The sequence below is a fragment of the Bacillus rossius genome, chromosome 1, assembly GCF_032445375.1.
Source record: "Bacillus rossius redtenbacheri isolate Brsri chromosome 1, Brsri_v3, whole genome shotgun sequence".
In the NCBI taxonomy this organism is placed as follows: domain Eukaryota; kingdom Metazoa; phylum Arthropoda; class Insecta; order Phasmatodea; family Bacillidae; genus Bacillus; species Bacillus rossius.
In genome coordinates this window covers 86,637,473-86,661,377 of record NC_086330.1, presented here as the reverse complement: position 1 = coordinate 86,661,377, position 23,905 = coordinate 86,637,473, and the positions used below count along the sequence as shown (strand labels likewise).

At 35.5% G+C, this 23,905-nt stretch overlaps 1 protein-coding gene across 2 annotated transcripts in view; it reads left to right on the top strand.

The window, feature by feature from the left end:
* Positions 1–23,905, top strand: part of LOC134539172 (nuclear receptor coactivator 5) — a 182,376-nt gene that overhangs the window by 16,486 nt on the left and 141,985 nt on the right. For both annotated transcript variants that reach the window (XM_063380948.1, XM_063380950.1), the window contains exons 3-4: positions 19,610–19,720; positions 22,329–22,707. In XM_063380948.1, the coding sequence (XP_063237018.1) occupies positions 19,610–19,720; positions 22,329–22,707 (490 nt within the window). The remainder of the gene's footprint in view (positions 1–19,609; positions 19,721–22,328; positions 22,708–23,905) is intronic.

Below are 23,905 nucleotides of genomic sequence, written 5' to 3'. Positions count from 1 at the left end.
TTAAAATATTTGTATCAATTTCGTAGAACTATTCATTTTTGTATTCATTTATGCGATCGCGAATGGAAATTACGTTTCGTCCCATTTTTACCACGAGAAATAACAGTATACAACACATTCACGAGTATGCACATTTTGTAAACACACCACCTTCCACGGACTACACAAGAACGCGGCTTTGACGTGAAACACAGCCAGAAAATGGGCGCTGCGAAGCCGGGATGTCGCAATATGGTGGCCTAAAAACTTGTACTCTGCAAGATGACGGACACTCTTCCAGCTAGTTGTTCTTTGCTTTGTTTACAATCGCGAGGCATGGATGGCCATTTTTTATTCAATATTTACGAACAATAGTGTTGTGAATGACGTGACAATAATATACTTGTGCTGAATACGCCATAAAATGATGGTTTCTTTTGATACTGAACTGATACGAAATACAATCTGTAAATAAATTGTGTAGAGTGAAGACGAATCTAAGTTTTTTACCTTGATTTCGCATTTATCTCTGAATATTCTAGATTTCACATTTTATAGTGGAAAAAATATAATTTAGCATATTTTCGCATCTATTTCGCGAAAACGAAAAATCACCACCATCAAATATACCGTATTGGTCCGAAAATAGGCCGACCTTTTTTGCCAGTTTTTTCAACCTTGAAATCTAGAGTCGGCCTATAATGGGGCACTAGACAAAATAGTATAATTAAACACATACATTTCAAGGAGAATCACTTATGGCATAAAAATGTTATCAGATATGCAATTATTGACCTAAAATTACGCCGTACTTACGTGGAATCAGTAATTTTTCCAACTTAGAAATTTAGTAAACACACTTAACCCCAATAACGTATCATATTTTAAGTTAAAGCGATTGGTGCACGGTAAAAAACGGTCACAGGCCCGAAAGCAATGAATTTTGTATCATATGATCATTAAAGAGTCTAGATGCCTATGTGGGTGACTGTTACTATGTAGGGAGGTCAGGAGCTTAGTTCCAGCTCGTCAGTGGTGAGATGGCCTTCATACGGGAAGGGTGTTGCTGGTGGTCGCTCTGCGGCCTGCCATCTAGGAGGAATTAACAGAACCTCGAAGGTTTTATCTCCCTCTCCCTCTAACACACAGCCGATACAGTTCTATCGTGCCCGGAGGAGGGGAAGGTTTAGCAGGTTTTCTCTTTCACTCATCCTTCGCCATGGGGAGGCGGAATGGATTAATTATTTGTTCGCAACTGCGCACGTCATGTGGCTGAGAGCATGTTACGTTGTTTGTTTTTGCCCGGCTAACCACACATAGAAACGTAACAATACAAAACAAACAATGTTCCTGAGGTTCTGCTTTATTTGGAAATAAAAGAGTTTATTAAATTATCTTTGTTTATTTCTTTAAAAAAAATGTTTTTTCTCATCGTTACATGGCTTCAATACACAATTTTACAAATGAATTTAATTAGAAAAACTTCGTTACTTGTACAGTTTTTGTCTTTTCTTATACGAATTTTAACGATATCTTTGAATTTTGATAGGATGAGGTCCAAATACATACCATACCAGACATTTTTCTGTTGATGGTCGTTGAGTCTTGTCGCTCACAAAAAAATAGAATTTATTACTGTCCCTTGGTTAGCGATGTAACTCAAGGTACGGTCGCGCACTGACCGAAGTCGCGCGAAGTTGGGCCGTTGCCGACGCCTAGGGCCTAAATTTCTAATACATTATTCCGGAAAAAAAAATGAACTTAGTTTAAAAAATTACGGCCTGGCCCCAGCCCCTAGGCGTTAAATTGTCCCTTAGTGCAACTCCATAATATTGTGCGAGTTGCCGACGACGCGACCGGACTGGACGACAATCGAGCGACAACTGAGTTGGTAGACGAGATTACCTCCCTTGTATAGGTGAAGACAAGGGAAGCAACCCCGTGGGCCAACCGACCAATCACAGTACAGCATTCATCAACATGCCCAAATAAGGAATTTCGGCCGAGCGCATCACACCACGCTAGGACTCGCCCTGATTGGCTGGCTAGTGGTAGCCTCCAGAGACCCTTCCAGACGGTCGCTACAGCTGTGCGTACAACGTGACGCGTAAATCCCAAATACGCATTTACAAAGTGAAAAATAGCTTTCTGGCGCCAGAGTGTCGCGCCTGTCCGCTCTTCCTTCTGTACTTTCCAGACTATTCTCAAAATATTACACTAGCAATATCCAATAGAATATAAAATTACCCAAAAAATTCAAATACAATGTTAAAAATTTAGTAAACAAAGTTGAAATTCATATAAAAACTTTTGTTTAAAAATGATGTCCTGTAAAATTATAATATATACTGCTTTAATTACTGACATTAATTATCAAATGTCAACATTAATTATTATGAACTAGTTAACCCTCAAATTAATAATTAAGTATCTCAAGGAAATAAGTATTTTAAGGCTTTCCATGAAATTTAACCAAAGTAATTAATAACAATTCTTAACATATCTGAACTGTTTTCTATATCAACAAAAAAAAAAAATATCCTTCACCTCAAATTTATTCTTAATATTCTTATGACCCATTTTGCAATGCTACATAACCCCCCCTACTTTTTGATTGAATTTGCAAAATTAAATCAAAAAGTACAAAAGTGTAAATTGTTGAAACAAAAGAAATAACATACCATAGCAAAAGTGTAAACAAATGTAACAAATTAACATCAACATTAGAAATGCAAATCTTGACATAATAATAGCAAACCATGACTTTTCATATTATAAATCCTTAAAACAAATTTACAAAATTATAACCCAAATATTGAAAAATTACTTACAAAAAATTATTTAAATTCTCCATACCAAATTAAAGTGGCACATAAATCTTTAACAAAAAACACAACACTTGATTATAGAGCATCAAACTGTAAGTGTTGCATTCCTCACTTAAATTTCCACAAACAACAAGTTGACAATTCTACATTCATGGCATGACAAACAATTCATTATGACACAGTCGTATGTTTATATTCTTGAAAAACCAATTACATGAACTAATGTCCTTCCTCAGGTTTCAAATCATACCTCCCCTTTCAGCAACAGCAGCACATATATTAACAATGATGAGGGGTGGAAGCGACCAAGGAGAAGGGACTCACCCTTGCAAAAAAAAAAAAAAACATCGGACTCCATGCCGGAAACATATTTAAAATTAACCTCCTGGCCTCCCAACTGCCTCACAAACCACACTACACAAAAAAATATCTGCTGATTATTTAGGGGCAATACAAAAAATTCACCTAAACTCTGGCCATCATGAACACACAACTGCTTCTGCAGCTTCAAAACTCGACGACTGTTATGCATTAACTTTTAGTATTACATTTCATACCTTTAATATAGGATATTGACACCCTGTTATTTAATTCAAAACAAACATTTAGCATTACCAATATGTGTAGCATTTTAATTTAAAATATCAAACATTTTCAAACTTTTATCATTTTCCGAAAACATAACTCATAATAAATTTCAGTTAACATCTTCCCATGAGACAACATTAAACAAACAAAACATTTCATTGGATTTTCATGTTCATTTGTCATTTAAAAAATATGCAAAATGTTCACTATAGTTTACTTTAGTCCAACATGATAAAATTCTTGATGACATTAATTTGTTTACAATATCAACATAAACATACTTTACACAATAATCAAACCTTGCATAGCTGATTGTCCAAATTGTTTCATTGACTGACACTAAAAAAGTACATACTCAACTTGCTTAAAATTTACCCTTTTTATTTTACACTTAATTAATTTTCCATGGTCTGAGTAAAGAGACGTGCCAATTAGCATCATTTACTCTGTAAACATTGTGGCCTACCACAGCCTTTATTTCATATGGCCCATCATATAATTTGAAAAACTTGGATATCTTATTATCTATAAGGGATGGCAACTTGTGTGAAGCAATTAAGACTTCATCCCCTTCCTTGAAATTCGTTTGGAAGAGCATAGCACCAACTGCCTCACCTGCTGAATCATAAGTAATATAAAACACTTGTTTATATATATAAACTCAAAAAACTGTTTCTTAAATATTGCAATATTAATTCCTTGTCAAAAAGCCAAAAATTTGAAAACATCTGTCTTACTACAAAAGGTCAACAACTCTCCACAAATGGTTATCTCCCTCTCATCAGTGCAAAATACAAATAACTTTGAAACTGGTTTCTCTACAAGCTTCAAGCAGACACACCCTGGTCAACGAAGAATCCTCAATAACAGCAAAAAACTCTGAACAACTTACTTAAACACAAAGACTTCAACATCTTCAAAAACTTACACCTCAGCCGATGACGACAACAAATCTTCAACTCCAGGAATTACGTCTCTATGACCACCTTAACGACGATAAAAACTTCAACTCCAGGAATTACGTCTCCACGACCACCTTAAACGACGACAAATACAAAAACTTCAACTTCGACGACGACAAATAATCTCAAAACAAATTATTTCCTTTAAAATCCCTTAAAAACCGCTGTTACTCTAATTCTCTGCTGCTTATGATAAACTCCTCAAATCCCATGAAATAACCACTTTAACCCACAAATTAACCAATATCTCCACTCTTCATATCTGCATTAATAAAAACTTGACAACACTATCACTTCAAAACTGTTGACACAAAATTTTCCTATATTTCATCCCAAAGAAACAACTTCTAATGTTACCCTGTCCATTCCCTCTAATATTACTCAGCTTTTCCTCTACTAATCTTTCAAAAATATGCAAAATGTTCACTATAGTTCACTAGTCCAACATGATAAAATTCTTGATGACCTTAATTTGTTTACAAAATCAACATAAACATACTCTAAACATTGCACAGCTGATTGTTCATAATAATGTTTTATTGAATTATTCTAAAAAAAATACATACCCAACTGGCAAATATATAAAAATTTTTTTTTTTTTTAAATGTTTTCCATTCATTCTTATGTAATGTCCATTGCAATGCAACCCCATCCAATTTAGTGATAAACAAGTCTACCTGTTGCTCATCCGAACCCCTAAAATAGCTAACTACTTTTTCACATTTGGTTACAAATTGTATCGGAGTGACCCCTCGGTCATCACCAAACAATTTAGGCACTGTTTTTTCGAAAGTGTTTACTTCGTCTACAGTTAAAACTGAACTTCTAATATTACCCTGTCCATCCCCTCGAATCTTACTCAACTTTTCCTCCATTTTTTGTAAACACTCTCTACCCACATCATCCCTGAAATTCTCTAACTGGTTATTTATTTTTGAATTTTCTGTAAATATTCTTTCAACATTAGCCTCAAAATTCTCCTTGACTTCCCGAATTTTCTTTTCATTGTAATCGATATTTTGGGAATTCTCAGTTACTTTTAACTGCAAATTTGTGATATCCCCTTGATTCTTGGTTATTTTGTTTTGTATACTTTCATTATGTTGTACGAGTTCTGAAATTTTATTACTATGTTCCTGAACTGTGTTACCTGTTTGCGTCAAATTTTCCTGAACTTGGCCGACTATATATTCACAAGTGTTTAACCTAGACTGTACCGCCTCTATCTGCACTTCACAATTATTTACTTTGCATATACAGGAAGAGATCTGTTCATTAAGATCATTCCTAAGTGCATTAAATCGGCTCTCAACTGTATTTGTTAGTTCTTGTCTTGTATAATTTCTTGTGTAAGTTCCTGTTTAGTGGCATCTAATTTTTGTTCCATTATATACCTGAATTCAGTCTGACCTTGTGACATGTTATGCATCCCTTGTGACATGTTATCCATCATTATCATTAATTTTTCTAACATTTGATTAGACATACCTGACCCCCCCATAACCTCTACTGGACTACCATTTGCAGGCTGTTCCATATTTTCCGACTGCTCCTGCACTAATTCAATATTCAAATTAGGATCGGACATTCCTGAAGTTTCAGGAAAACCCGCAAGGTCATCCTGACTGTCTGTACTCATTTTTCTTTTGGTTTTACAATTATAAATGACCAAAAAACGTAAACAACCCTTTAAAAACACATTAAAAAAAAAAAAACTTTAACACTGATAACCACAAATACAAAATTTAGACCATAACAATGTAAGTTTCTGTCCAATTTAGACTTGCTGTTTCCGGCGATTCATCCCTCGTTGTCCCGCGAAGTACCGAGATGATCTATGTTGCTGGAATCGTGTCCCACGATGTTCTGCGAAGCGCTGTTCTACGATGTTCTAAAATGTAGTTCTCGTCGCATTCCTTTCCCACGATGTCCCGCGCTGGTAAACGGTGAATGCTGGCTTCTCACGCTCGTTTTCGTTTGTTGATGTTTACAAGTACGACGCGAAGATCACACGATCCACTCTCGAATCACTCGTTCACAAGTTATAATTTTGCCGATGTTCCAAAAGGTATTACCATAGTTAATTTAGCCATGATTGGCTTTTACTTGATAAGTTTTTACTGTTTTTCCGAATGTTTATTTTATCATCAGGCAGTGTCTAAATTCGTGCCCCGCGGCTGGGCAGCCATGTTGTTACGTTGTTTGTTTTTGCCCGGCTAACCACACATAGAAACGTAACAATACAAAACAAACAATGTTCCTGAGGTTCTGCTTTATTTGGAAATAAAAGAGTTTATTAAATTATCTTTGTTTATTTCTTTAAAAAAAATGTTTTTTCTCATCGTTACATGGCTTCAATACACAATTTTACAAATGAATTTAATTAGAAAAACTTCGTTACTTGTACAGTTTTTGTCTTTTCTTATACGAATTTTAACGATATCTTTGAATTTTGATAGGATGAGGTCCAAATACATACCATACCAGACATTTTTCTGTTGATGGTCGTTGAGTCTTGTCGCTCACAAAAAAATAGAATTTATTACTGTCCCTTGGTTAGCGATGTAACTCAAGGTACGGTCGCGCACTGACAGAAGTCGCGCGAAGTTGGGCCGTTGCCGACGCCTAGGGCCTAAATTTCTAATACATTATTCCGGAAAAAAAAATGAACTTAGTTTAAAAAATTACGGCCTGGCCCCAGCCCCTAGGCGTTAAATTGTCCCTTAGTGCAACTCCATAATATTGTGCGAGTTGCCGACGACGCGACCGGACTGGACGACAATCGAGCGACAACTGAGTTGGTAGACGAGATTACCTCCCTTGTATAGGTGAAGACAAGGGAAGCAACCCCGTGGGCCAACCGACCAATCACAGTACAGCATTCATCAACATGCCCAAATAAGGAATTTCGGCCGAGCGCATCACACCACGCCAGGACTCGCCCTGATTGGCTGGCTAGTGGTAGCCTCCAGAGACCCTTCCAGACGGTCGCTACAGCTGTGCGTACAACGTGACGCGTAAATCCCAAACACGCATTTACAAAGTGAAAAATAGCTTTCTGGCGCCAGAGTGTCGCGCCTGTCCGCTCTTCCTTCTGTACTTTCCAGACTATTCTCAAAATATTACACTAGCAATATCCAATAGAATATAAAATTACCCAAAAAATTCAAATACAATGTTAAAAATTTAGTAAACAAAGTTGAAATTCATATAAAAACTTTTGTTTAAAAATGATGTCCTGTAAAATTATAATATATACTGCTTTAATTACTGACATTAATTATCAAATGTCAACATTAATTATTATGAACTAGAGTTAACCCTCAAATTAATAATTAAGTATCTCAAGGAAATAAGTATTTTAAGGCTTTCCATGAAATTTAACCAAAGTAATTAATAACAATTCTTAACATATCTGAACTGTTTTCTATATCAACAAAAAAAAAAATATCCTTCACCTCAAATTTATTCTTAATATTCTTATGACCCATTTTGCAATGCTACAAGCACACATCTTCTCACTCAACTCACTCGTTCTCTCACACTATTTCAATAAATCTTTTCAAATCTTCAACATCAATACTTTAAACCATTGCGCTTCCTACGGATTAATTATATTTCATGCACGTGCCCGAATTCAGCTGCAAAAAAATAAAACGGGTAGTCAATTTTTTTCTTCAAAAACCTTCCGAAACACTGTGTGTTAAAAAACATTCTGAAAGCCCATTTTTCTAGATAAATGGAAATTCTAAATCACCTACGCCACAAGGAAACATTGTGCTTTAATATTATGTAAAGAAAACACCTCTTAGTTTTATAGTTATGTAAAGGTGGTGTGATATGTTTTAGATGTCGCAACATCTTATCATCCATGTAGAAGAGTTACCCGAAAAGCTAACAAGACTATTGCCATGGAAATGGAAATATGGTTAAGGAAATATTTTTCAAATGTTTGTAAACAGTAAACAACATATAAAAAATCTTATAACTGTAAAATTAAAATTCAAACAACCCTATAGCAAATTTAATTTCAATATGAAAAAGTCTACAATAATGTTTACAAGAAACGAAATTGCAATGGCAATACAAAAATATCGCAATTTTGTTACATTGTTAACATATATATTATTTTTAATAAAGGCAATAAAAATGGCATGCTCAATATTTGAAATACAATAAATACCTTAAGCCCTACATAATTGCTGCGATATTCACAATAAATGCTTTTCTTAAATATAGTAATTAAAAAACATCGTAAATAAATTATGAACATACATATTATGGTGAAGGAAAGTGGACACTATCACACTGAAAAATCTTAGAGGGTAGTTTTCCTTATCTCATTTTTTTCTTTGCGTTTTTGGTCTTGTTCGTTAAAATATTTCATGTTCAAATACTTGATACGCATATACGTTCTTGTCCTGACAAAACAGTATATAACTTCTTCTGGATATTTATTTTCAGTAGTTCCGCAAATAATTTTAGTCAGTGATTCAAAAATCCGCTCTTTTTTGCACAAATTGTTGCCATGAACATTATCAAAACACATTTCAGCGATCTTTATTAATTCCAAAAATTCATTAGTGGGACATTTTAAGTTACCCTTTGATTGTACATGTATCCAGCTATCGTCCTCCGAATTGAAATCCGTAGTGCCAAGGTCAGGATATTTATTTCTGAAACGATGAGCTATATAGCCAGAAACATATTTCAGCCCTTCAAGAGAAATTTCGTCACTTGAAAGGGACCTGGCCTCTAAATCTAAGTCTATTTCTTCCATGTCAGCAAGATCTATTTCATTTAAAGGTGATTTCTCTTGAAATGTCTTTGTAAAATACATTTCCTTGCACAAAAGTAGTTCTGTAATTTCATTCTGATAAGCACTGTCCTGTTCCATTTCATTTGACGAAAAATCACTTACCAAACACATTTCGTCTGTCTTCTCATCCGTGTTTTTCCGTTCAGCAAAAACTGCTGCAGAATGTTTTCACAATATGTAGTTTATAATTCTGTATCTAAAGTCAATGGGCGACAGATGCGTATTTTGATGTCCCATACCTCTAATATACGGAGAGAGAAAAAACAACTCTAGTTCAGTTTAACTGTTAACAAATATTTAGGTTAACAGGTACTATACATATTTCCAAATGTTTTACTGACTGAGTTATACTGGACATTAATTAAATTGATCGCTGATATTTATACTTTTAAACGAAATTTTGGATTTATCATTTTATGTAAACTCTAATGCGTTAAAAAGTGTAACGCAACACTACACACAGGTAGTGATGTCTAGTGCACTGCCCTATGCACATTAGTTAACAAAAAAATAAAATGAAATATTAATTACTGATAAATAATACCTTGATGTCGTGATACAAGTAACACATGCTTATCTGATATTTATCTCAATTAGAATACGAAATAGGAAGACAAAATAATTAACTGATTTTAAGACTGATTTATTACTTACACAGTACAGTGCATTTTGAAGACAAATGGGTCTTAAGAAGCGAAAATCGTACTCGATTAAAGGATGGTATGGTGTTCGGTATATTAAGGTTTCCCTCAAAGTAACGGTTTCACAATGCTTTTAAGATATTAGTTACATCCCAACATAAGTTTAAAACATTTCTCCTAAGAGTGTGCTTCGTAGCATTAAAAGATGTGCCTTAATTATTTTGCAAATTTATCATTGTTATGGTGACGATGTCAGGGGTTTTCGTAATTTTTTTTAAAAATATAGTAAGTATTAGCAATTACGTTAAGAACTGTTATTTTATTCACACAGAGAAAAGAAATACAAAATGCTAAAATTTGGCGTTTGTCTTTTAATATACTATATAGGTTTGTTATTATATGTGTGTTGTAACATGTATAAAAATGTTAAATATATTCAACAATAATTGGTAATTATATATATTAAAAAACTTTTATGTACGTGACTTGAAACTAATTGACAGGTTTTCAGTCTATAAAGGCCTATTCTATAATTTTTTAAAAATTATTAATTCTTATGCAAACAATTAATAAAATTGAAAGTTTCTTACATTGTCAGTATATGCATAGCATTACAGTTATTCCAAACAATTCTCTACCAGTGTTTACCTAAGGTTTGCATGTTACTTTGGTTCTTCTACTAATACACGTATATTACAAGAGGTTTGTAATAGATTAAATGAGGTAAGTAAGAATTCGTTTTTATAAACGTTGTGTATGAAATTATAATTTTTGAGACGTATAATAACAAAAAGAAGTGCGTTCCGAAGACATATGTCGGTAGTGTTACCCACTGAAACATTATTCCCACTTCAACTCTCTGTAAAAATAAAAGTATGGGGTTGAATGCGTCAAAAGGGGTATATAAATAAAATTTGAGGCTTCTTCCTTATTTCATACGCTGGTGTCCCCCCACTTATAATTGCAAACAAAAATTTTTCCTCGATGTTGTAATTTACTCTGCGTATTCACAAAATTTTTTGGCAGTAAATATGTATTTAATTTTTAAAAATGAAAGCATTCATGTTTCGAAAAAAATATTAAAGCGATGTGGGGAAAAATGTTTACAGATACTCCAGTAAAATTTTTAGTTTGATTGTTTTGATAGTTTCGGAGCTGTTGCGAGTTTAGTTTGGAGGATTTTTTGGCCGCGCGAGGCAATTTTGGTTCTTTTTTGTTTTCTTCCAGCGTAGGAAGCAGGGAACAAAAGCCGATACCCGGCTTCACCTCGCATCCTCTGCTGGCCTTCCCTTGTCCTCTCCAGATGTATTACTGTATATTAGCTCCATGAGTGCGACCTTGGCAGACCCTTCGTTTCTTTGGCCTCCTCTCTCGTCATCCCTCTACACCCCATTCTTCCCCCTCCCCACCCGCAGGCTGCGGCCAGCCGGCCCGAGCTCCGCCGGACTACCTGGTTCCGACAAGCGCCGCCCTCAGCGCCACGTCGCGGGGACATTCTTCCCGGCGGCGAGAGTTTTATACGCAGCACTAGAACTGTCACTCCAGAGGGCGTGTTTTGAGTCGGATCGTATCAAAAACAAAAGGATATGAAAATATATACATAACTCAATAGTGTTCTGCCAATTATGTTTTCATTTTCATTTAAAGTTATTCTTTAAATCGCTCCTGAAGTAGTCCAGCAGTGATCAATGGAAATTGTCAATATTAAACTGTAATTTTGACGATGAAATTTTTTTTTTCTTACTTTTATAGGTGCAGAAACCTATTCGTACATTTGTTTCTTGAACTATACTTAAGTTTAACATAATTATGTGTTTTCTAAATAATTCTGGCTTGGAATAAAAATAAATGCATTTAAAATGACATAACTCAGTAAAAAAAAGTTTATTAAAAATATCCTAGGTATATTATGTCTTAAAAAGAAGCATCAAAAATAAATATGTACAGTTAAATTAGTTTTGTCGTAGTATTTTCCATGCACCAATCGCCTTAAGTACACAGATGTGGTCACTTGTAGCACATAGCTTTTAAAAGCTCGGTCTGGTTATTTTTGAACTGTATTTAACAGGCTGCGATAATTTTATTTGCTTGTAAATTGTGGTATTTACAGTAAGCAGTTAGTAAAAACAGCAATTTTGCCGTACAGTTATTTACCGTAGTATGCTTTATTTACTCATCTACCACAGAAAAAACAAAATGGCACCAGTGTTGGCAACTTGTAGTTGCGACATGAGGTATTTTCGATTTTCACTCTGGTCGCCTCTTTCCAAGAAACCTCAAGGTACAATTACATACACACACTCCGGTCTACCTTAAGGTTCTGTACCTTGAGGCAGACCTCTGAGGAAAACCAGAGCGCGTGTGGCCGGCCTTAGACGCATCAATGCACAGAGGTGTGACATAAATACTGTTGGCAAAGAAAATACATATCAAATACTTCAAAATGTGATTTCAATATTTAAACAAAAGGAAATTGCACTTTCTTTATACACTAATTTTTTTTTGAAAACATCAAAGGTCTTACTTAATTCTATGACTATTTATCTAAAGAACAAAGCTAAAAATTTTTAACATTGAGTTAAAGTTTAAGCGTTAAAAAATAAAGAGTACCAGAAAATGCAGAAGTTGACCAGTGTGAAATGTTTTTATAGCAAACGTGGAATAAAAAATTCTTGGGAATGAAACGTGAACAGTGCTTGGACAGGTTGACAGGACTTTATGAGAATGAATAGTAATCACAACTGAATGCTATTATGATTATGTAAAAGTTGTAAACAGACTAATAAATAATAAACTCAACTTTCAAATGGTTGTTAAATTAAGTGGTTTATAATTAAAATGTATATGTTTGTGAATTTGCACATGTGCACATGTGTGTGTGTGTGTATAAAATTAATCAAGATAATAACTTTCAACGTTATTAGATGTTAATAACCAAATTAGGGATGGGACGATTCTAAAATTTTCGATTCCGATACCCGATTATCGATTCCTTAAAAAATCCTTTGATTCTCGATACTCGATACTCACCTAGTTAACTTAATATTAAATAATTCAAATTCTATTTGCAACATTTTTTTTCAGCTTTCAATACATTATCATGTCGCACACCTAAAACAAGACTGCCACATCTCAAAAAATACAGTTTTGAGATAATCACAATTGAAAATTTTAATTTGCTCTATTAAGTACATTTTTGTATGTAATTGCTCAATATTTTCGCCAGGTATATAATATTGCAATGGCTATAAGTGCAATAAAAATTGTTTGTGGTGCATTATTGAGAGGATTTATTTTATTGTTGTGGCAGTTAAAGGTATCACAATGCAAGTGCTAAACTACCACATTTGTGATTATGGCAGTATTACATTAACATTTTCAAAGTAAGTGTGCCACAATTATAAATATGGCTTTATTGCATTAACACTACATGTCAAGTTTTAATGAAAAGGCACCACAATTCAAAATATGGCTGTATTGTTTTGGCACTATTGAGGGCGGAGAAGTGCCACAATTTAAAATACGGCCATACGGCCATACTGCTGTAACATTAAATTTAGTTCTAACTTCTAAACAATTAAAAATATTGATGTATTGTCTTTGTATTTTTCAAGATTAAAAAAGCAATGTCCAATTAACATAATGTAAGTATTACTGCAACAATAAGATCCAGTAATTGGAACTAACAACAGCAACAAATCAAATGAACGAGACAAAAAACATTAACACCAGACAAAGTAAAACTACATCATGAATTATGGAAACAAATCAACAATATTAATGCACATAAAATGTTTTGAAGTATGGAGTCCAACTTTGACTGGTACACAACCAAATAAATCAGTTTATGCTATTAAAGCAAAATAAAAGTCCAAAATAACATTTTAAGAATAAGTTTAAAGAAAATTAGAAAACTCATCAGTAACAATTTACTGACATCACAAAGCATATTATAGTCACACGCAAATACATAAAACATTCTCATATTGAATTATAGTTCAGAGTTTAACAAGTTACAATAATAAATTACTCAGAATCATAAGGCACAGTAGCATTCTTCCTGGTTTTCAGATGTTCGTAAAACATGTGATAACTCTTTGGAATGAGGTTTGATTTGCACAGTTGCACCAGGTCCTTTTTTTTAGCTTCCAGTATCCCAGGACTTTCTGAGAAAGCTTTTTCCAATGTGAGTGTTGATCTTTGCTTTTTCTTGCTCCTTGTTTTTGATGCCAGGTTAATTTCCAAGAAATGCTCTTGTTCAAAGGAAGTTTTGTACTGTAGCAAATTGGGTAAGTGTTTAGTCACTTTAATTATTTTAATGTCATGCCACAAAACTTTGCAGCCATCAGTGTTTACTGTGAAGTTGTCTCCCATATTTTTGGCAAGCTTCTTCACATCTATGAAATCCTCTGATACAAGCTCATTAACCACAAAAGATTTTCTATTCTTTTTGGCATTCTGAATTACTGTCACCCATTGTTGCGAACAGAGTAAATAGAACCACCCTTCAAACTTCTTTTTTTTTGTTTTTCTATTAGAGAATGCATGGCATCGCCTTCATTCTGTGTATGGCCTACAATTAAGAATTTATGAGTAATAGAAGGAATATCCAGGTTAGAAACTGCATAAAGATACAGGCAAGGCATGTACTTATTCTTCTGTTGTCCACTACAATTATCACTGTAGAAAATGGTTTCTTTTCTAATGCAATTAGATTTTAAAAACAAGTAAACACATGTACCAATTTTGTTAGGTCCTCTGTAGGCTTGATCTTCATTCCACAAATAGCAATGTCCTTCAGAAGTACCCATATTATAAATTGTTAAATTATATGTCGCAAATTTGCGACTGTAGTAAAAGTTGGAAACCTGTGCTGAAGGTGTAGTCAAGACAGCCTGTAGGTCATAGGTGGCAACACATGTTGAATCTTTGTTATTCTTAGAAATGTCTTTATCATGCTGCTTTTCTTGCCTGGAAAGTTCAGTTTCACGTTTATGAGAATTAAACTCATTTTGCATTGCCAATTTCTCGTCCTCATTGCAGTTTTTATATTTTTCGCACAAAGAAGCCAATATTAAACTTTTGATTAAAAATGTTTGTGTATGTGCTTAGTTTGCATGGCTTGGTATTGTGGTCTGAACAAGCTTTCAGAAACATTCTGTACATTTCTACAATGGTGAGTTCTCCAGATAAGAATTCCCTTTGGGTATTCTTTCTCAAGTAGTGGGACTCTACCTTTGGGAATGAGTTAATATGATCGCACACTCGTTGAACTAAATCTGGATCCAAACATTTATGTTTTTCATGCTTTCCCCTTAGATCTCCCTCAACAGACGGAAGATCTCTGTTTCCTTTTAACAAAGCAGTTCTGATGGTCCGGTCACCAATGTTTAATGTTGCCATGAAGAATTTTTTACATACTCTCTTCCTAGCCCCACGAATAATGAGGTAATAAGCATTATTGTCTTTTCGAGATGAACCTTCCCGAACATATTTATACCTGGGTGTGATGGCAGTAGTACAATTTACTATGAAAGCACGCTGTAGAGTAATGTCACCCATATTCCAGTAGCTATGAAGTGCTTCTTTGCGTTCTTCTTCGGATATATCTGAAGAGCAATGTTGCTTACATTTGGGACCACATGCTGGCTGTAATTTCTTCTCTTGGACTTCATTTCCTTTAGGAGTGATGTATGCTTCTCCAGTATTATGTTTTCTTTTTAGTATGTTTCTCTTCCAGGAATCGTAACATATTTTCCTTTTTCTAGACATTCGTTTGACTTCTCCTCTCTCGTGTGTGCCAGCCTCTGTATTTTGTGTTTCTTCTGAATGTTCCTTAGTTGCACGTCCCTTTGCTTTCAAGACATTATGTCTTTTTTTTTCTATAACTGTGTTCTCTTCGCTGTCACAGTCATCAGGTTCTGGGATCCAGTCCTTGTCTGCATCCGAATCATCAAAATCACTTTCACAGAAATCAATTACTTTCTTGAAAACATTTATTCCAGCTACTGAAGTGCTTGGCCCATCATCTATAACTCCAGAGCGTATGTTGAGAGTTGTCACCATGTTGTCTTCTTTCACTGCGTCCGTGTTCTGGATATGATCTTGCTGTACTACATTGGAATTGTCAGTCTGAATCAGCCCCTGTTCTTTTCTAACATTACAGTTTATTACATTTGTACCTAAAACCAAAAGAGAAGAATTGCAATTAATTAAGTAAGATAGGTGAACAAAATACAGTGTGCACAATTGATCCAGACAGAGAGCACAACCATAATAAAACCAAGAAATAGTTAATGGAAATAGTAAAAGTAATGAGGTAACATTTTGACAAGTGCTCTAACCAAAAAATGAATTTGGATTTAAAAACTACATAGAAAACATTAAACAATGATAATGTTATTATTTACTTCAAATTAACCTGAGTGGTTACTGTATATTCCAAAGTGAAGGCAAAACAATTTTTTTATGACTTTTTCTTTACCATTGTGTTGAAATATTGTGGAAAATGTCCCATCTATAATTATTTTTCCTTTTACAATTAGTATTTAAATGTGGACTCTTTAATTTACTTACTAAATCGATGCAACCACAAAAATCAAATTTATTTTGCATAGTACATTCGTTAGGTACCGCACTTGTTCATTTGTTGCAATGGGTTTGATTGATTAATACAAAAATAATTTTGGATTTTCACCATTGCTTGGAACAACTTGTCTTATGTTTTCTTTTGTATGTGTTCTTTGAAGCAATGGCGAGTCCAAAATGATTTTTTTTATTAATTAAACAAGAGACGATATTTGATGTTTATGCTTTTCACACTTTTTGTCATGAGCCAAACTTTACAAAAAGAAAAATACAAAATTAAATTGATACAGGCAGTGTCAAGGAACTGCAGAATTTGTTGAAAAAATTTCCTAGTGACATAATTTTGTCTACAAAAAATTACTATGGTCTTCAGGATTCATAATTTTTGTAGGTACCTAACGAAACTTGTGAAATATAATTAAATTACCAAATTATTAAACGCTGTATTGTTATAACCATCAAAGAAGAATGAATGGACGGTAAATTATACACAAGTCACAAATGAATAAATTCATAATGAGCCGGGGAAAGAAAAAATGTTAATTATTCAACGGAGGTTGCCTTAATCTTGAGATTTAATTTATTTTCTTGTAAAAATAATTGCAGAATAATATAACAAAACAGGTTTGCCATTTTTTTATATTGTCTTATAGTAAAAAATAAAAATGTTTGCCAACTGTTACCTATTTAATTGAGATTTTATACACAGATGAGGTCTGAAATATCTTTTTACTGTATTACATTTTCACAAGTAGGCTCCTACTATATAAAAAGTTAGTAATATAATAACAATGTTCAATTCAGACACAGCCTCACATTAAAACAACATGGTATGTGCTTCTCTCCACAGCCGTTATGCTAATTGGGGTAGTAGCAATATTGTAATAAAACAAGTTACCTGCATTTTCACAGTTGTTAACATCGGGTAATATCAAGCTCATGAGGTATCTGCCCCGAGACGTCATAATATTCCTATTATTACGTGAAAAAATCTATTTTCATAACATTCACAACAATACAACGATGTACCAAAATAATATACCTACACCATAACAACATAATAAACAGAAACAGATAACTGATGTTATTAATTCACAATACCAACTTCTGAAAAAAGTCATTCTGAGTATGAAAACACTGATTCAAACAACTGAGTGCTATCTAGCGACTGTGGTACTAACTACTACTAAACGTACTATAAATATCTCAACTGCTTTGCCAAAGATAAGTAAATAATTGAATATTAAATGACATGACATCCAGACAGCAATATTATCTGCAGCAATGCGAAACTGCCACAAGTAGATATGTGGCTTATAATAAAATATGCACTACAGTGTTAAACTGACGTAACATCAAATGTGGCATCTAGTAAATTCTCTTCACAGATTAAAACTGCCATATTTAGACATATGGCACACATTTAAATATTTCCACATTGTTAAACTGCCACATCACTAGTTGAGGCATGCTACAATTATAGGAAAAAAAATTAAAACTGCCACATTTCAAAATGTGGCGGTATTGAAGTGTTGAGCAACCTTACTATTACAAATAGTGTATGTGCAATATAACCATAAAATAAAATGTGGCAGTGTTGGTTAGCAGAACGTACAAAAACACAAGAATTCTAAACTGACACATCTCATCAAACAATGAAATTTGAGCAGATACAGATGTGGCAGTTTTTCACCGGGAAACAGGCCACTTTTCGACACGGAAAACTGGTATAACTCGAAATTGACCATTTTTGAGTTGTGGCAGTATTGTTTTGGGTGTGCGATGTAGCATACATCATAAATTCATATTTATCAAATTTGAGTACACAACTAAGTTATTAACATTAACTCATAAAACTATGTCAAAGGGGTCAAACTAATCTAAAATTTGTTTTGTAATACGGAATAAACTAAAAAAAAAAAAATTTAAGCTTTCCTTGAGCAGTATAAATAATTTTTGTTAATACAATTTGCCTAACTTTGAGAAGGGTACAAATTAACTAAAAAAAATTGTGAAATGAAACAGTAACAAAATTAAGCAACTAGAGAACTAGCAAATGAAAGTGTTGTACTTGATTGTGGTATTTCAGCATTAAGTTACATTTAAGAAACACACACAAATTCATTCGTTGTTATTTCGGCGTTGTGGTAACGACCCAACAAAATATATAAAACACTGTTGACCAACTAATCATCATCGTCACACCATTCGAAAATGAATGTTTGTTTACATTTTTCCGCTTTTTGGCGCGTTTTAAAATGCTTGTGCTGCCACGTACGGCTGGGTGACGAAGTACAGAGCCTGGGACCTGGTTCGCCCGTTATAATCTGCTTGATACTATGACGCTGTTCCAACTATATGCCAGCGCCCCCGGCTGACATGGTATGGCCACTCACGTAAGGCTGTTCAAACACCGTTCGCCCAATCATCTGCTTGCTTTTGTATTTATCCGTTGTCGCTGTTCCAAGCTGACGTCAGTGCCCCGAGCGGTGTGCGTAGGCTTTAAAACTTCGCCTGTTTGTCATATCTATCCAAACATTATGCCGGAAAGGAAAATAAACGCCGTAGTTTTGCGTATTTTTACACTATATTTTTGGTTTTAACATTATAACGTGAGCGTGTGTAAGCTTTTGTTTGCTTTAGTGCATTTATGATTAATGTTTAGTGGCGGCCATGTTGCGGTGTTTGTTTACCAGTGACGAGACAAGTCTTTTACACAGTATTTAAATTTCCTTTAGAAACATTGCGATTTCACATTTTAATACTAAATTTCCTGGAAAAATGCTGTGTTGTGGCGATTTCGCGTAAAAACTGTATTTTACGGTGATTTCGCGTTTATCGTCGTTTTATCGCTATTGTTTATTTGGGGAAATATGACTGTTATATATGCGTCTAGTCAGTCATAACCCCACTCAAAGAGTCGTTAAATAATTGTATCTGACAGATTTGCAATGTTGTGAAGTGATTTTTTTTGCTACATGCGGGAATCGACTTTTATCATCGATTATTGATTATTTAAGTAGAATCGGTAGGTATCGATGAATTTGGGAATCGGTTTTCCCATCCCTAAACCAAATATATAATCATGTTTATGTAAAAGTATGACTTAGCTGACATTACCTATGTGCACTGAAACACAATGGAAAATGTGTCTAAGGTAATGGAAGGATCACCTAGGAACCAAGATGTGTGTGGCTTGTGCAGGGGTGTCCATGAACACCAGAGGCTTTGGCTTCGTGCAGTTCGAGGACGAGGAGAGTGCGGCAGATGCCATCAAGATGGAGCACGGATCTCTCTTCCGCGGCAAAAAGCTGGGTACTGTCTGCGTGCACTTATCTTCAACAGTGATGTGAACTAGTATCAGATCTTAAAACTAACAGTAGAGGGGTCCTCGCTGGCTCTTTTCAATAATGTGTGTGGCGAGCAGCTAGTCGATACTTGAGTGATTCAAAACCCACTGTAATCTTGGATGTACCATAACTTAAAATATTTTACTTACTGTATGATGGAATACCTTATACCCAAATAAAGTAACAGTACTGGTGGCTCGCTGTAGAAAAGGTTTTGATGGAGATTAAAAATGGATGAAAACGAGCTTCTACTGCGCAGCTTAGGTCCCTCCCCTTCTTTGCGACGGAGAGGGGAGTGCTACAGAAAGAAAACACGAGTAGGGTACACACCATACCGAAAGCATCACGCTGCTGTTGTGTAGTCGGTTCGCCTACTGTAATACTTGAAATATGTACAATTTACTATCCCTTTCAGAGCGGATACTGTCAACAGCAAAACACGTATACACAGTATACATTACACTGAAACCAAAATACATTTTCCTGTTTATGTACCTACTGCAGTTCTTCAATGCCAGACAACTCGCTGTCCCTTTCAGAGTGATTTCTGTCATCACTGTAGCTATCGGTATCACCTGAAGTGTCAGTTTCTTCGCCTAGGTTAATTATCACTTTTTCCACAGCGATATCAATTGTCCTTCCGTGTTCTATATCCGTTTCCAATTGTTTGTACATGTGCACATACTGACTTCCATTCATCCTGATTTATCTCAGAGAACCGTTGATTGCACAAAGCGATAGCACTTTTAATGTTAAAATCAACATTTTGTTGCGCAACCCACTGTTTAACGTCCGTCCATATGAGTTCAATGGAATTTAAATCAGGGTGGTATGGAGAAAGACGTAAAACTCGGTGAGAGTGCTGTGACATAAGCTCGTCAATAACAAAACTCTTATATAGTTCTTTGTTTTTTTATTATTTCGTACAACTCTGGTTTCAACATGTCGGGCCGGAATGCAATACCTTTTTCATGTAGCCATGTCTTCAGGTCCTCTTTCTTGGAGTTGGAGTTAGGACACTTTTCACAGAGTTTATTGTGATACGGTGCGTTGTCTATTACTAGAACACTGTTTTCTGGAAGATTAGGTATAAGCTTCTCTAATACCCATTTCTCGTAATTAGTGGCGTTCATTTCATTTTGATAATCGACTGTAGCTTGCTGTGAACGTCACATTAACAAAGCGTCCTTGATAAAACCCATTTCGCCATCTGCGTGAACAATTATCACTTGCTTGCCTTTAGATACTGGTTTCAACAGGCCTGCATTGCTTTCATCACTCCATGATGTTGCTGTACAGTGTGAGTTCAGTATATTCATCTCGTCCATGTACACTATAGGCCTGCCTTGATTCCTAGCTTCCTTTATCTCTCTTAGATACGCAATCCGTATCTTATTACTTGCCTCTCTGTAAGTACAGAACGGTTTGTTCTCGTTTCTTCCATTTAAATTCCAATTCCTGTACGATTTTTTCGTAAGCTTGTTGCTCCTCCTTTAAAACCAATACTCTGTCGCAGTTCTTGTAGTAGTCTTGGGATAGTAGGGGCGATTTTCTGATACATATAAAAATTGTGAATATTTCGTCGCACAACACACTTATCAAAATCGTCAAGTTCCGTAACATGCTTTGTACGCGCCATATGTTTGTTTGGTGTTGCGAAACTTGTGCCTTCACCGATTGCAATATGCTGCATCTCTTTGGTAATCTGGGTAACAACATTTTTAGACACGCCTGTAGCCACAGCAACACGTCTTCGTACTTCGGCAAAAGGGATTATGGGCTCTTGAGCTTGTTTTTCATTTTTCATGAACTTAATCACATTCGCAATAACTTCTCACGTTTGACTATACAGAACCTTGTGTTTCAGCTTCGAATGTATTGGAGGCATTGTTACGTACCTCAAGAGAACGTGCACACAAACTCCGACAATTCTCACGGTACTCTGTTAAATACGTATAGTTATTCGTGAACACAACACGACCACGGAAAGAGGAAGACTGATATATTCACGCACTGTAGTATTCTACTAGACAGCCGTGCGCTATCGCTGGCCTTGGCAGGCACAACCAATCAGAGCACGGGCACCGCTTGGACTGTTAAGGGGGGCGGTTTTACGACCTGCGCGTATCAAGGCCCTTTCTAGCCTGTGCGAGTTATAGATATTTATATTCCATGTAAAAATGTGTTATGCCAGGTCCAAGTGCAATATATAGGTCCTCTTAGTCAGCAGTAACAAAGTATTGTGTTGAAAAAAAAGAGTTATATTTTAAATAAATAAATAAAATAAATTTATGTTATATTTTGAATTGCATGTGTTAAAACAAATAGGATTATCATAGCTGCCACTTAAGCATCCTCCTTGATGTTTACTTGTCTTCAGATTATGAACACCTTAAGAATAAGGTTTTTTCTAATATTAAGTTTATTAGACTCTTAACCCATAAAATACTGCAGTGTAACGTGTTTAAGAAAACAACTGAAAACATTAAAATTTGTGACACAGATGCAGTATGTTAGTTGACAGTTTGTTGTTGTGAAAAGTGTAGAGGTTGTTAATATTTGTATGTGTGCAGATGTGAAGGCAGCACGCATCTACTCGCGGCCTGGGGGCCCGCCGCCACGACGCAACGACGATGACCGTGGCAGAGAGAGAGAGCGAGACATGGACAGAGGCAGAGACATGGACAGGGGCCGAGATATGGACAGGGGCCGAGATATGGACAGGGGCAGGGACATGGACAGGGGCCGAGACATGGACAGAGAGCGGGACCGCCCTCCTCGCGACATGGATCGCCAGTCCCGTGACATGGATCGTGCGTCCCGTGATGATCGCCCGCCCCGCGATATGGATCGAGACTCGTTCCGAGACCGGTCCCCTGTGGGCGAGCGCGACTGGCGAGGAAACAGGTCTCGTAATGACGATCGCTGGCCATTAAGTAGTGATCGTGATAGGTATACTGCACCACTTTTTCTTTCCGTAGTTATAGTTAGCTGTAGTTAGTTATGCTGGTGTTGTTGCACTGTTGATCATCTGGGAAAACATGGAAACGGAATAAGCTTAAATTTTTTTTTTTGCCAATGAAAAACTCGACTGACTAGAAACCTGTGAATTTCTGAAAGCCATCGGGAATGTTCTGTTAGTCCCTAACAAACTGGAAACAGCTTAGTTTAAATACTTACATGCTCTTAAAAATGTGTCACTTATCTAATTTTGATCAATGGGTAGTATTGCACTCTTAGCCTAGCTGTGACTAGTGATAAATACAGTAGAATCTCGTTATAGCGAGCACGGTAATAGCGAGAACACGGCTATAACGAGGTATTTTTGAGGAATTTACGGCGTGATCGCTTGAAGCGCGCTTTTGTTATTTGTCTGCTTTATCTCCACCCTCTCGCTCGCCACTAGACATCTTGCCGTTGACGCCTGTCACATTCTTCAGCCGTGCAGTCGCCACCTAAGTGCGTGGCTTTAAAAATAGAATCCCATCCTTTCTTTCTTTTATCAAACTTCCGTTAGTTATCTGTGTCGTGTGTAGACAAAGTTTGAGATTAGAACAGAAACAACGTAAGAAAGTATTTTTTACAAATTAGAAATATGTACAGTAGAACCCCAATTTAACGAAGTGCTACGGTTACCGAAAATGTTTACTCTAAATCGATGTTTCGTTAAATCCGATTTACCGATTTTCAATGACCCCTGCACTCATAATCGCGTACCTACGTTTCCATATCGTAGACAGGGTCGACGCTGATATCTTGTGCTGCCGTGCTATCTCAGACTTGAACTGCGAACTGTAGTGTGTGTGCAAAACACTGTGTGTGAATCCATGATGTTTTGTTTATGGCAGCTGTGAAATTCTTAGCATTATCTGTAACTACGTACAATGAAATTGAATTGGTGGGAAAATTCCATTCGTCTATAGCTGCTGTCAGCTTTTATTGTATTGCCAGAGCAGTGTGCGAACCTGAAAAGTGGTAATTTCCAAGGACATGATATTTCAACTCAGTCTTTTGTCAAATAGTGACTTGAGAGAAATAAAACTGTCCTGCCTTGCGGATGACCACATGTCAGTAGTAAATGAAACAGACTGAAGTCCATCATCAACATCTCTCTATATTTCTTCTGCAAGTTTTGCTTTTTCTTCACGGT